The 15322-nt window shown below is 37.9% G+C and overlaps 1 protein-coding gene across 1 annotated transcript in view; it reads right to left on the bottom strand.

The window, feature by feature from the left end:
• The window catches only part of ADGRV1 (adhesion G protein-coupled receptor V1), a 507230-nt gene that overhangs the window by 233408 nt on the left and 258500 nt on the right, over positions 1–15322 (bottom strand). The window contains exon 83 of the mRNA XM_054578596.1: positions 13866–13966. Within this exon, the coding sequence (XP_054434571.1) occupies positions 13866–13966 (101 nt within the window). The remainder of the gene's footprint in view (positions 1–13865; positions 13967–15322) is intronic.

The following is a 15322-nucleotide window of genomic DNA, read 5'->3' as shown; positions in this document are numbered from 1 at the left end:
TACATATAACAACCCACTTTTTTTTGGCCGTTGTGTACTATACAGACTGCTATTGTATGCCTATAACCTCTATTGTATCCATTTATTTCTACGTTTACCCCATCCCTAGTCCAAACGATAAATTGCTCAAGGGTCCAAACTATGTCCTATTTGTCCTAATGTCTGCAATTCCTAGCAAAGAGCCTGATATATTTCACATGGCACTAAATCTTTGCAGAATGGGAACCATAGATGACTACTGTATATACAAAGAGGTAACTTTAAATTATGCTCCCACAAGATTTCGGAAAAGGTCTTTTTGTTGTTTGTTGTTGTTGTTGTTACCTAGAGAATAAGCGGAGTTTTCTGCTGCTCTGAAAACGGGGGACGGAAGACAGACTTGCTTGTCCCCATCTGGCTTTTCTATATTTGCACAAGAGTCTTCAATAATTCACCCTGACAAAATATTTTCAAAAGGACAATTCCTAATCCATACAGCTGAAGGCTGCTGAAGTGCAGATTGTTTATATAAGACCATTTTTATAGGGTCTCAAAAATACCTAGTGAGTCAAGAGTAATGTTGAGTTAAAACAGTGAAAATCTAGCTACTCTGACTTTCCTGGGTTAATCTCTTAGATTCCTCTGGCCTCAATGCCTCTGTGGAGTGAAGAAACTACATAAGCAATCTCTACACACTTCCATTTATGTAATTTAAAATACCAGTATTACCCATCTAAAACAAACATTTATTGAACACCTCTCTAGGCAGATACAAAGAAGCAAAGAAAAGTAATCAGCACTTTTACTTTTTGTCCCAAGAGTTCCAAGGTACAAAAAAATACACTCCTTAAATGCAGACTTTAATTTTAAAAATCTGGTAGGGCGGAAAAATAGAATTTTGTGATTGTTGTATCTCATTAACTCATTTGCTTTCAAAATAACAGGCACTGTAATGAATGCTTTCAGCTAGTCATAGGTTAAAAGGTATGGTATCAGATATAATAAACTCAGAAACTAACAGCACTTCAATCATAATTATAAACATGACCTAAACATGGAAGGATTATTCATTATGTGTAGACACATCACCTAATGCCAACATATTATCAATTTTACAACCTTGTTATTTATCTTTATTTTAACAGTCACATTTATCACTTTGGCACTACAGACATTTTACTAGTTAACTACTAGAATTAGCTATTAAAATTAGTTATTATCTATCTTGAATGTCTATACTCAATCCTAACAGAAAAGGTTATTCCTATGGAATATAGAAAGATTTTGCTGAAGAAAACTCTGTATACTCCAATGGTTATTCTCTCTTGCTTCTCAATAAGAAGTTAATAAAGTTGCTTTTAAGACCCAAATCTCTATCCCCACACTATGTCTCTAAATTTCAGAAACCTTCATATTTACTATCCAAGTCCCTAGTAGAAGCATCAACCTGAACTCAAGGAAGCTGGTTTCCAGAGTCTGCCTCTCGGCTGTCTTGTGGCCACCTCACCTCTTCCCAGCCACCACCACCATCCTTGAGCCCTTGTTGTCCATTTCTTTGGACTTTTGAAGGAAGGAGAGCCGTGTAACAGAGGTTCTGGGAGGAGCAAGAGTTTTCTTGGAGTTCCCAATCAGAATTGTTTTAATATGAAGAAAAATTACAAAGCACAATTAGGTCCCATAATAACCACATTAAGAGTTAAATGGAGCCCCTGGCCAGAGTGGACAGTCGGATGGAGTGTCGGCCTGCACACCAAAAGGTTGAGGGTTCGATTCCAGATCAGGGTACATGCCTAGGCTGTGGGTCTGATCCCCTGACAGGGCATGTATGAGAGGCAACCAATCAATGTTTCTCTCTCATACTGATGTTTCTCCCCCTGCTTCCCATCTCTAAATTCATTAAACATTTAAAAAATGTTTAAAAAAAGTTCAATGGACTTCAGGTTATGGCTTGAAATCATAACTTTTCTTTATAACCATTTTTCTATAAATGGAAAAACTAATTCTGAATTGAACATGTTTAAATTACAAACCAAGATTTTTAATGCAATGTGTTTATAAGTTGTAGACCACTGCAATATAACAATTCCTTAAGAATGTGAATATATTTCTAAAGTTTCACTTTTCTTTAAGGAATTGAAAATTTAGAAATGCTTATTTTCATGAGAAAATGAAAATAGGTTAGTTTTAAGCTGCTGAAGGACTCTTTAAGCGCAAGTCTACAATTTCCTTTCACCTCATTGTTTTTCTCATTATTTTAACTGGTTTTTATTAAAAATCTAGTACATGCCAAAAAGTTTTTTATGAATGCCAGAAACAGAGAAATAAACAAAACAAGCAATTCCTGATCTAATGGAGTTTGCATTCTCGGAGGTGGGAAGTCAGGAGTAAAGAAGGGGACAGAATATAGTAAATGAACAAGAGATTTCAGATATTGATATATGACATGATATAAAGATGAGGAGGGACTCCAAAAAACTGGAATTTATAAAAAATTGTGTATTTATTCTTACATGTTTAAACTTCAGTCACCTTCAAAGTACTCTCCATTCGATGTAATACACCTACTGAGACATTTTTTCCCACTGCTCAATAGCTTTTGAACTCATTTTTATGCCTTTTAGTGCTTCTGTGTTTTTTAACTCATCCACAACAGCAAAATGTTTCCCCTCGAGAACTTTTTGTATTTGGGGAAACAAAAAAAAAAGTTGCTCAGGACAAGATCTGGTGAATAGGGAGGGTGGGGCACAGGGGTCTTGCCATTCTTGGTCAAAAACTGCTGAATACTCAGCATGGTGTGGGCAGGTACTCTTGTAAATCATTCATCATTAAATGGGCAAATACATGGAGTCTTCATAAAGAAAACTCACTGAAGCTGAATGCAGCCTCTCACACCAACGCCAGCTGGTACACTGATACAGATGGGTTCCTGGAATACTTGCCTAGAAGGGTAGGCCTGTACTACAAGGCGCCTGCCCGCCACAGGATAATTCTGTGTTTTGGGGGGATCCCTCCTTGTATAACAGTGGTGTGGTACTGTAGGGCTGGGGGGCTACTCAGGAGGCTCTTCTGAGGTGATAATATGTGAGCAGAGTGTGAACGAAGGATGAATGAATACATAAAGGAGCAAAAACATTAGTACAGAACTTTCCAGGCTTAGGCAGCTTTAAGGAACTGAAAAGTATCCTCTGTGACCGGGTGAACAGGCGGAGATGGTAGGAGGCGAGGTCAGAGTAGGCAGAGATGATCCTCAGGGATAAGCTGGAGGGAGGTCAGAAGTTCTTCCCTATGTGCCAAAGAAAGTCACTGAAGGATTTTAGGTGAAAGAATGACTCCAGTTGATTTAGTCTGTAAAAGGTCTGCTCTGGTTGCTTGAAAAAGTAACAGATTAAAAAGAAAGGGGCAAGAGTCAAACCAGAGGGACGGGTTGGAGGCTACTACAGAAGGCAGACGGCTAAGATAAGCACAGTAACTGTAAAGATTGATGGGAGGGGACCTACCAGGGCATAGTGAGCTAAAATGCACTGAATTCCCAAATACAGATAACTCAATGCATATTTTAAAAGGAAATCCATATTAAAAAGTTTTAAAATATGCCAAAGTGAGACTATGAACTCAGAGGTTGACTTTCATTTACCTTTGATTTCTGTGGTCCAGAAGGGGCAAAGGCATAAAGTGGGTTAGGGTGGATCTTGGAGGTGAGGTCTGGGTTTGTTAAGGAATCGCCCAGTTTCCACGCCAAATCCTGTGAAATCACTGGCACATGCCATCTTCTGCAGATAAAAATTGGCCACAGAATGTACTTGGTTGTTGATATGTGACATGCAAATGTTTCAATTTGGCAATAACATTCAGTCTTATCACCAAAATATAGAGCCTGAAACCAAGTTCCTCCCCACCGCTGGCAGAACACGGAGTATATGTTCCTGGGAGATAGGATCCAAATGGGGCCCTGCCAGAAAGGGGTTCTAGGCTGCACACAACTAACAAGTCTATAAGAAAAGCTGCTTCACTTTTATAACTGCTGTTATTTTGGCCCTCACATACCTTTGGCATAGAACATGATACAAAAAAATAGTCTCCTTGTTCAGAAACTTAAAGCTTATCTAGGCAGATAGGCAACTAAATGTAAGACACTATGTTGGTAGAGCAAGCATTTAAAACTCAAAAACACAGCTTTTGGGGACTTACAGATGTATATGGGGGGAAACATAAAATCCAACTTTGTAAGAGCCACTCATTGAAAAAGTTCACAGAAGAAAGCAAAATGACAGGGAACTAAAAAATAGACAGAAGAGAGGTCTTCTAACCATGATTTGTACAGTAGTAAAAATATTGACCATAGCTCAATAAAACTAGAAAAAAATATATACATAAAATTGATTGTTGTGATGAGTACACAACTCTGTGTGTGTGTTTACTAAAAGCTACTGAGTTGTACGCTTTAAATGGGTGAAGTGTAGGTTGAGTGAATTACATCACAACAAAGTTGTTTTCAAAAAACTGTCTGTAAGAGACCATGCTGTATGTTCCATGGAAGTGGAGGGAGAAGTCACCATTGAGCAGTGTGAGGGGTTCACAGAAGAGTGGAAAGGGAGTTGAGGGCTTTGGGGTCAACGGGCTACTTAAATGTAGACAAGTAATGTAGACTTTTGAGGTCTCAGATTTCTCACGTGCAATACAGAGGCAATAATGATAGTGACTGATTTCTCACAGAGTGTTGTAAGGATCACATGGAATTTATGCACATCAGGTACTTATGGTTAGTCTCTAGCAGTATTGGCTATTTCATTAAATGTCTCTGTGTCTTTAAAATATGTGAATATACGTATTTCAAATTTCAAATGTATACACATGCACAAGCTTATACCATATACACACATACATACATGTATATGTACATATACACATGCAGCTTTTTAAAAATTAGGTATGGGGCCCGGCTGCATAGCATTGTTGGTTAGAGTGCCATCCCAGTATGCCCAGGGTGTGGGTTTGATACCTCGCCAGGGCACATACAAGAATCAACCAATGGATGCACAAATAAGAGGAACAACAAACTGATGTTTCTCACTCTCTTTCCCTTCCTCTCTCTCTAGAATCAACAAATAAATATTAAAATTAAAAAAACAGATATATACAAAGTGGGGCAAAAGTAGATTTATAATTGTTCATATGGAAAATACAATAATAAATAAAACAATAAACTGTCTTGTGTACTCACAACCGTAAGCTTACTTTTGCCCCATCCTGTGTATACAAATATATATAGATATGTATATAAATAGATATGTAAATAGGTATAAATTTACATATATATGCATATTTCCAGTTATTAAGTTCTAACAATTCAACAAAAGCACTAAAGATACAAACTTAGAAAATACTCAGGACTGGGGGCGGGGGGATCCTCCTTTGAAAAATATAAACAAAGAAAAATTAATATGGTGTCTACAGACAATGCAGACCGCAGAAAAGCCTTCTGGTCTTTAAAAGTGAGAGAGGTATGAAGAGGTACGGTACCAGGCATATCAGCCAATTATTTTACTAGGGTGTGGCTGAAAACACTGTCACCTCCCCTGCAGCTGATTTAAGAAAACCTCAAGAACTGAAACTCAGGCTCTCCGGGAAACGTCAGGAAGCGTCTGCCTCAGAGCAGAACTGCACTGTCTCAGGGCGGCAGGAATCACCCTTGCGCTCGCCCCCCGGCCTGTGTTTTCAGCTTTTTGTACATGACCCATTATGCTCTCAACAACATTGCAGGCAGCCATTCTTATTATTTTTTCCAATGATTTCTTCCCAGGGAGCTCAGGGATATCATCCCATTTGTCCCTCTAATTTCAAAAGCTGGGGCTCTTTCCCTACAGTCTACATTTCTTGCGTGAAGTTCTTCAGAGCTATCATTAAACATTCATAAAAACAATTTTTTTCACATGCTGATTTTCCCTACTTAGGGACATCAAAAGAAGTCTTTAAAAAGTCAAGGATGTTTTTTGTTTCTGAGGCTGTAATAAAAGATTCCAAACTGGTATTTTCTGGTAAAGTCTGGATTTGCCTCACAAATGTTCCTGGTAACAAAGCCATGTTGCAAACATGATAATGTCACTGTAGCCTCATTCAGAATATTACTCACTCTTTCTGTTGCTCTGCTACTTCAGCACTTGGGAAAGTCTGAATTTCCCAGTAGTGTGACCATGATACTATTTTCGTATCTTCAGTGTTCACTTACTTTCAATTTAGTGAGAACAGTCTACGTTGAGCTCAACTTTGAAAGCTTGTTTTTTAAAAAAGGAGCTGGATTTTATTATTAAAAGATTTTAAGAATAAAAAGTTTGATACATAAAGAAAATGTATACTTCAGGAAGCAAAAATAAAATTCATTATTTCTTCTGCAATTCCATATTTGAATCAGTATTCAAGTCTCACTCCATTTTGAACACCTTGCCTTAAACAAATACTTTTGACAATCATAACATTTTTGGATGTAGAAGGGAGTATACAATTATTTGATAATCACTAGTTACAAATTTACTTCATGATTGGTTGCAAGTTCATATGAAATTCAGTAATAATAATACCACCACCAAAAAATGTATGGTCATCAAAGAAATTTGAATTTAAGAATGCGGGGGAAGCTCAGAATTCTCTTCCCTATCACATGATTGACTCAGACACACTAGCAGCATGCCGCTTGCCTTGGGCATGAACAATTTCAAAGCTATCAAAGCATATAAATAAGAGTGCGGACCAAAGAGAAATTTACTAATTCCTAAACCCTTTCAGTGGAAGATGAGACCACCTGCCCCTTTGGCTGGTGGTACTGGTATCTCCAGGTTTCAGCTTCCCTTCAAGCAAGCTTTTTATGATCAGAGACCCAGCAGTTTTCCTCCTTCCTGTACCCCTGCTGGCCCCGTCTTCCACTGCCAAAGTTTTCTCAGTTGTGGTCTGAAACAGCCTCGGCTATTTCCTCCCATTTCCTCCTGAATCTTTCATGCCTAATTTTCATCCTCTCTTTCCAAGGTTTCCAGTGACCTTGTTCTTGCCAAATGGGAGGACTAATCTCTCATTGACGCTAAATCCTTCCATTTGAAATCCTTTTTCTTCCTCGGCCTCAGAAACTTTATGCTTTAATTATTCGCTTCTACCAATCCTTCTCATTCCACATGGCAATGTTTTAAACATGTAGGTTTTGGATTCAAATCCTTCTTCTGGCTGCAATATTCTATCAAGATTTGGGCCAGTAAGTGAATGTCTCACGGCCCCGCTTTTTCCTATCTGTATAATAGGAAAGATAACAGTACCCACCTCATGGAGTTGCTGTAAGGAGTAAATAAAGCAATGTGTATAAATCACTTAGCTCAGTGCCATAAAGCAAGCGCCTGGTGACGTTAGCTGCGAGTATTTCATATCACAGGTTCTCCACACAACTTGTTTCAAAGAGCCTATTTTACTGTGTCAGGGCCTTTATGTTTATGTAACTAACATCTAAGTCACTACTTTAAATGTGCTATAGAAAACTTAAACCCCAGATGCCCAAAACTGCACGTCTCCCTCTCCATCTATGAAAACTTTCAGCCTTTTCTAAGTCAAATGAAACCACAGGTTTCACAGTCACCTTAAAATCGTCTGCCTCCTTAGTGACAGAGTAAATCTCATTAATTCCTGATTCATGAGGCAGTCTAGCATTGTGGTTAAAGACAAGGACCAGAGCTTGGCTGCTTAGGTTCAAAACCGGTTTCGTCACTTACCACTCCGTGACCCAGGGCAAGTAACTTAAACTCTTTGTGCCTTGATTTCCTCATCCGTAAAATAGGATTATTACCTTAGAAGGTTTAGTAACTATTATATTAATGTTTATTAAATAACATTTGCATTGTGGCCTTTTTATTCCTTGAAAGAAAGAAGTGAAACTGCAAAAGGTTTATAAAGCAAAACAGGTTTATTAGTTCTCATTCCTTCCTTTGAATTCTCATTGCCACAACCATTGTCCAAGTGAACAACCCACGATAACCAAGTGATGACAGAAGCTGCCTTGCCTGCCGCTCTAAACTGCTCTAATTCTGGCCTCTCATCTACTTTAATCCATTTTCATTTAACCCCTAACTGCCAGATTAAGCCTTAAAAACACTCCTTTCATATTGTCCCTTTTTGGGCTTACTCCATCAGTGACTCCCCAAGGTTCTCAGCCAATCAGACAATATGCAACTGCCTCACCAGGAGCTGGCTTCCCTACTTCTCTCTGCACATGTGCGGGCCTTACCCAAGTGGAACTCCCCAGGTTCACTGTGCTGTCCATGCTTTTATGCTTGTACTCTTCCCTGCCCGAATGTGTCAAATTCTAAGTTTTCAAATCTTACACATTCTTCAGCAATCAGCTCAGATTCCATGGAGCCTTTTCAAGCTGAGGCCCCCATCCACAGCTTAGGCAGTATCACATGGTATACAAAAGAAATAGAGGCCATCATCTGGTTGAAGAACACCTGGTTCTTATCATGAGGCTGCTGTTTCAGACTGTCATTTACATACTTCATGGGTGCTTATCTTGCTTGGTATTTCCCATTGCACAATCTCAGAATTGTGCATGTGGCTCATGAGGTGAAAGTGGCTGAGATCCTGGATGAGTGACGATCCTCATGTGGGAGAAGTAGGGTTTGCTCAATTTTTTGTTTTAATTGCATTACTGGATGACAGAATGGGCATCCATAGTGATGAATGTGATAATACTTTGGCTACATCGACGAGCACACCTAAGTTAGAGTCAAACGGTTGAATAAACTCAACTTAAATGCATATTCATATGTGTGCGGAAGGCTCTTTATTCATTTTCGCAAAATTAATCTTTACATGGAGAAAAGACACAATTACGTACCTCAGATTTTTTGGTACAAAAAATCAAAGTAAAAGCCTTATATACTTAATACCATTAATGTGGGGCACTTACAGTTCTTTATGAGAAAGAAAGAATTGGGGGTGGGGGAGGCTCGTAATACTTTCTAGTGGTTTGTTTTATGTCCAAAACAATACTGAGAAGTTCTGAACACTGTGAAGTTCTGTAAGACCAGTATAAAGCCCCCTCTGCTCTCTGAATTGCACATCAGTTCACTTGCCGAAGGACCTTTCCTTTTCTTGGTTACCTGAGAGTGGCGGGGGACTTCCCTTCAAGAAGGAAAGGTAAAATAAGTATTTTCAAAGGCAATGATACTTCAAATGAAAGTTAAAGTTTAATTAATGTAATTTCTTAAGTAATCTTTATAGCAAGGAAAATAGTTCGATAGTGTGGGTTTAGTAGTAATAGTAACAACAGCACCAACAGCAGTGGCAGCAATGACCAGGGAGGTGCCTAGTCTAACAGAGCCGACCTACTCTCCCAGCAAGCAGGGCCCTGACCCATTCACACCTGCACTGGAACATCCTCACAGGCGTTCTACTGAATAAACGACCATTTGGGCTCTTCAAATTCTCAGTCTTCAAGGTGAGATCCAATTTTGATCCTTCAACCTAGAATACATTTTTTTCCCCTTTAAGTAACAAAAGCAGAAATAGTAGAGGATACTCAGCTTAAAAAGTGATTAACCAAAGCTCCCCACTAATGACAAGTGTTCTAATTAATGGACACTTTACAGTTCGACCTTACGCTGCCTCAATCCATAAAAACGTTTATTAGATAGATACATGTTTTCCAACCCTACACACAATGAGTTGGCAGTCTCAACAAGACAGCACAAGCTGCAGGCAGAGACACCAGAGAGAGCCAGTACTTGGGAGGTTACATATAGCTTCTGGCTTCAGTCGCATGCTGTCGATGATTCTAAGAGGCTCAAAAATGCTAGATATTCACAGCTAGACTGACACAACCTGCAGATTAAAGCAGAATCTATTGGCAGGAGTATCTGAGCAGGATCCTACCTGGGAAACAAAATGACATTGCAAGATGATATACCAAAATATTGCAAAATTAGGAAGCTGGACAAGATACCAAGAGCTCAACTTTTGTTAAATTCCCAAAAATAGCTCTCTTTATTTTAAGGTAATTCCCTGTCCCTTCTTAAAGTGAAGGCCTATGCAGCAGAACTCCTGCACAGCCCATGGTTACCAAAAATTTATATTTACATATTTCAAATTCTCAGATATTCACTGTCATCTACATCATATACAGATGATGTATAGGCTGGCTGCTAAATTTAATCATCTTAACATACATTTTCTACACATATTTGCTCTTCAGTTCAGAAAATGTGCTTAAGCCAAAGACAGGAAAAAAAAAATTCCACCCTGGTTAAATTTATTAATCAGAGTAAATACCATTCTATCTTATCATCATGTTTTCTATGAGGAAACTTCTGTTCTTTTTTTAGATTTGAGAATTGCTTTTTCTGAAAGAACCCCTCAGAATTGAGTACCCTGAACTGCAAACTTGTCCTTTGTCCTAGTTGTTTACCAGTCTTATCAGGCACACATGGGTTGGCAATGTGATTCTAAGATAAAAATTCCAAAGATATAATTAGATGTTTTTCCAAGAAACATCTCCCAATGCCACGAAAATTTGTTTGATGTTCTTCACTTTATAGTTGAAGTGGTCTCACAATTTCTTGCCACTTAACCATTTTCTTTTAGATAAGTGAGAAATTAACTTGGCACTGAAGAAAACTATATACCTTTTAAATAAACAATTCTGAAAATACAGAGCTTATCTCAAACTTCTAGCTGTGACAATCAATAAGCCTACTTTTCTATAACACACTTCAAGTTTATAACAGCCTGAATATAATGAAAATAAAGTTATGCCCTGAATTTAACTATAAATGATAAAGAGAGATATCCCAGGCCAATGATGTACAGGCTTTCTTATGTGCTTTATAGATTCATTAGTTCAAAGGAGATAAAAAGAGAAAGGCAGGAAGTCAGAAGTGTACAGTTACTATGTTGCAGAAGACTACTCTGTGGCCAGTGAAAGAAGTACTGTGAAAACATCTCATTTTCCACTGAACTCCATCTTTGCTAACGAGTCTGGACCGACCTGTGCAAAAAGAAAAATCTTCTACTGCCACCTGCTGGCAATTTATAGTCAATAATTCTCAAAGATGCTATAATAACAAACTTCAGATTAAAGAACTTTTTATTTTTAAAGCAACGACAATCTTTGGATTCTTATCTCTATTTCTCCATTTATGGATATATAAAATAAATGTTATAATAAATTATTGTGGAGATATATGACATATACATTTCTAGAAGTAGAGAACTGCAGCCAGAACAGCCTGACTTCTGACAGCCTCACCACTGACTCCCAGAGGCCAAGTCACTGCCTCGAAAGTCAGAGACTATCACATTTCCATTCTTCTTTTGCCCACAAAAGCCATTCAACTTAGGCCTATGTCAGCAGTAAAGATGTGAAACCAAATGGTCTTGGCAGACCTGTCTGCAGAGAATTCACAACTCAAATATTCTTGATCAGCTAGAGAAGTTTCACTCTCTTCAGCCAAAAATATCATAGGCCAAACCTGAGTTTTTGAAGACCTCTCTAAAGGAAATTTAAAATGTAAGGATGTCAACATAACAATGATGGAGGATCACAAATGAGGGATCCTTGGCTAGAACTGGAATATCCCTGCTGGTAAGATTCTGTAACTGAAGATACAAACATGATTTTAAAATTCTGAAAGTGTGGGTCCAAGTTCCTGCATTCAGCTTCATTTCTTTTTTGGGAGAGCTTAAGAATTTTAGAGAGTCTTTGCTAAACGGTTTTAAAAGCGATGATTTTTCTTTTTAATTTAGTGGCGCAGGGAGGGGTTTAAAAAGATTTTATTTATTTATTTATTTCAGAGAGAGGGGAACGGAGGGAGAAATGGAGGGAGAGAAACATCAAAGTGTGGTTGCCTCTCACATGTCTGCCTTCCCACTGGGGAGCTGGCCCGCAGCCCAGGCATGTGCCCTGACTAGGAATCGAACCAGCGACCCTTTGCTTTGCAGTGTGGCACTCAGTCCACTGAGCCACACCCGCCAGTGCTTAGTGGGTATTTTAAAAATTAAAGTAGAGAGGTACACTGTTTTTGAGGAAACAGTACTTTTTTTATCAATAATACCCCAATTCTTCTTGCCAAAAAAACCCCACAAAAATCTATGAAGATTATTTTTAAAGTATTTCATGTAACAAGTCATAAATTATAGGACTTTTCATGCCACACTGCTTCATCCCTTTTCAATATACTAAAAAATTTGAATTTGACTAACCACTTTCTCCAAAATGAATTCAAAGTACAATGTGAATCAGAAGGCAATGTCCCAGCTTATAAATCCTGAGTCTTTCTTTCACATCCCTAGACATGAGCAAATTTGTCTGTTAGGACACTGAAGAGTCGTCTATAATTCTATGGTCCTATAATTACGACTTGTACAAATTCAGCTGCCAAAAAATCACCAGAGTAGGTGGTGAATACAGCCAAGTAAACCCTAATTATGGAAGGCGGGTTTTCTAAGATCTCACATACAAAAAGCAAAAGCAAGAACAAGAACAGACAGCTAAGATAGTTACCACGGCAATATCGTCTTGTCAAATTCATTGTAAGCCCCCTTTTGGTAACAGCTCTTACCACCCATAGTTCGTGGGTAACTTTAAAAAAGCAATCTGGGATCCTCTGCTTAGAGTCCAGCACTTAATTTTCCCAAAATAGAGTTATGAAAATTACACATGCCATTTTCACTTATGTGTTGGGGGGAAAATAAAAAGGAAACAGAAGTCCAATGTCCCAGATAATTTTCCACTTTATATTTCAGCTCCTCCACTAGTATTACTTTTTTTTTAGTTCTGTTGGAGTTGAATAAAATGCCATTAGCATTATAAAATGCAATATGCCAGTTGTAAGTGCAGAGCACAATAAATCTACCTAAATTGATCCCATGCATATAACCAGGATCCAATCCAGCACCAGCATTCTCTGTACTCCAGAAGTGCCCCACCCACCCAGAAAGGAAGAAATTTTATTTTATTAAAAAAAGAGTACACAGTTCTCTGAATAATATAGTGTATTTTTACTGTCCAGATCTGTAACTACAGCCTTAAAGTAGAAGATATTATGCCTTTTCCTTTTGCTTTTACAAACATGTATTCTCATCTTTCCCTTTATTAACAAACTGAACCTACTTAAATAACACCTCCTTTATGAAGACTTCCTTGACCTTCACAGAAAAACGACTTAAGTTCTCATCTATATTCATAGACTAATTTGCAAATAGTCTATGTTTATACTTATCACACTGAATTACAGATATTTATATGTACATCTACTTTCTAGACTGTGAGTCCCTTATGAACAGAAAAGACCTTATTTAATCCTTCCATCTGCCTTCTGTGCTTTAAACTGCATGCTGATGAATGACTCAATGTTTTGCACACTATTTCTTTTGCCATAGACACCTGAACAATTTTTCAAAAAGAGAATGTTCTACCAAATTTTACTCTATAGTATTAAATGAAGCAATATATACTATCCAGATATTTTAAAGTATATATCACCTTAATGTCCTCCATATGAATAATTTATAATAGTAAATTTTATTCAAGCAGGTTAAATAAAAGGTGCTAATTTTACTACATATACACATTAGCAAATATAAGTTGACAATGCAATGTTTTGTGATATGCTGCAGCTATTTTCTTGTAAGCAATCATATTAAGGTACCTCTGTAGAAAGTTCACAAATACATTTTCTAGGTCTGATACTATCATTTCCTTTTACTACCCTCCTTCCCACATCCTCCTCCACTACAAAACTACACACGCTTATTTCAACTAATTTGAGATTACTCTTTACTTATACATTCACTTCGAGGACTACAGAAGAAGAAACATGAACATCTCATCAAAGTTGGACATTCCAGAGATCTCCTACCTGTGTACCTAAGCTGGCTGCCATCATGTGAGTCAGAAGTTTAGCTGCAAACATGGAATACCTGGCACAGAAGATATGGGAAAGAACAGCCAGGCAGAGACCTGTAGGAACAAAAAAGGCCATGTGTGGTTTTATAATCCATGAACAAACAGCAGCAGTGAAAAGCGCTGGGATGGTTAAGCACATAAGGCCTGCAGCCTGCACAAGCTGTACAGTACTGTATCTCTGGGAATAACTATGTTGCAATTTTAATTTACTCCATTTTGCATCACATATAAAATCTTTACACTTATCAATTAAGCCCAAAGGGTAACTTTAATTTTCAAATATCTACATGCTCCTTTCTCTACTAAAAAGAAATCACAAATTAAGCAGATTAATAATTTCATTAGCATTTGGTGTATGTTTCCACTAGACAAGGTTTACTGTTTAAAAAAGGAATCATATTCCAATCTAATTTTGTAAGACCAGGAAGGCTGGATAAAGAGATATAATTAGGGAGGTGAATAGGATTTTTCAGGCATAAAATTGCGAATGGTACTACCAAAACTCAGGTTCGGTAATTACCTGTTTTTATCTACTAGAACTAGCTATGTAATTATAACAGTAGTGATTATGAATTTTAAAAACTTTATGCTACTGGGTGCTGAAATAAGGTAAAAAATGTGTTCTTCCCTCCTAAGATGACCTTTAGCATTTACATTTCTATGTGGGCAAAAAAAATTATTCTTATTTTCTTCAAGTCTATTTGCATTCGCCTATTTACATTACTTCATGGGGAAGATGAGAACCTCACCTAACCCACAAATCTCTGTCTTGCAATTCGTACAAATTTCCTTTAATGTCAGGTTTTTAAATGTCAGATATATACATATTTTAAAACTATTTCCTGTCTTTTGAAATTTAAATGTGTAGCACACAGTAACTTTTTCCCTTAAGCCTTTTAATCTACTCTCATCCTCAACAGGATTGTTTTGTCTAAGAATTATTCAAACGTGAATGCATGACATGTGTATGCTGCTTTGCCATGTACTTTGCATGCACTGCCTCACTTGTCAATGCCTCCCTGACAAACAGGAGACACTGCATTTATTTAATATTTTCTTTTCTCATTATCTTCTCTGAAGCTATGGGACAAACTTTTAAAGTGCACCACCTGTTGGCAGAAGAGGCCAGGGCATCAGCAAAATGCCCACATGAGGTCTAGTTTTCCGTACAGAAATGCCACTCATAACTCCTTTTGGAAAAAATTTTCGAGGTGTTTATATTTTAATAGGGTAGACAGGCAGACAAACTTTCATATGAGAAGTGAGGCTCTGCATTAGTCAAGGCTTTTGGCCTAGAAATTTGACCAAGATATCCAGAGTGGTCCATTGTTGGGAAGGTTGCCAGGAGGTGTCCGGGACAGGTGTGCCAGCTCTGGGGCTGCCTCCAAAATCCACCCACACAAGGACATA

This window comes from Pteronotus mesoamericanus, unplaced genomic scaffold, assembly GCF_021234165.1.
Source record: "Pteronotus mesoamericanus isolate MK-2021 breed Mesoamerican mustached bat unplaced genomic scaffold, CSHL_Meso_final contig_50, whole genome shotgun sequence".
In the NCBI taxonomy this organism is placed as follows: domain Eukaryota; kingdom Metazoa; phylum Chordata; class Mammalia; order Chiroptera; family Mormoopidae; genus Pteronotus; species Pteronotus mesoamericanus.
This window is presented reverse-complemented; position numbering and strand designations above follow the sequence as displayed.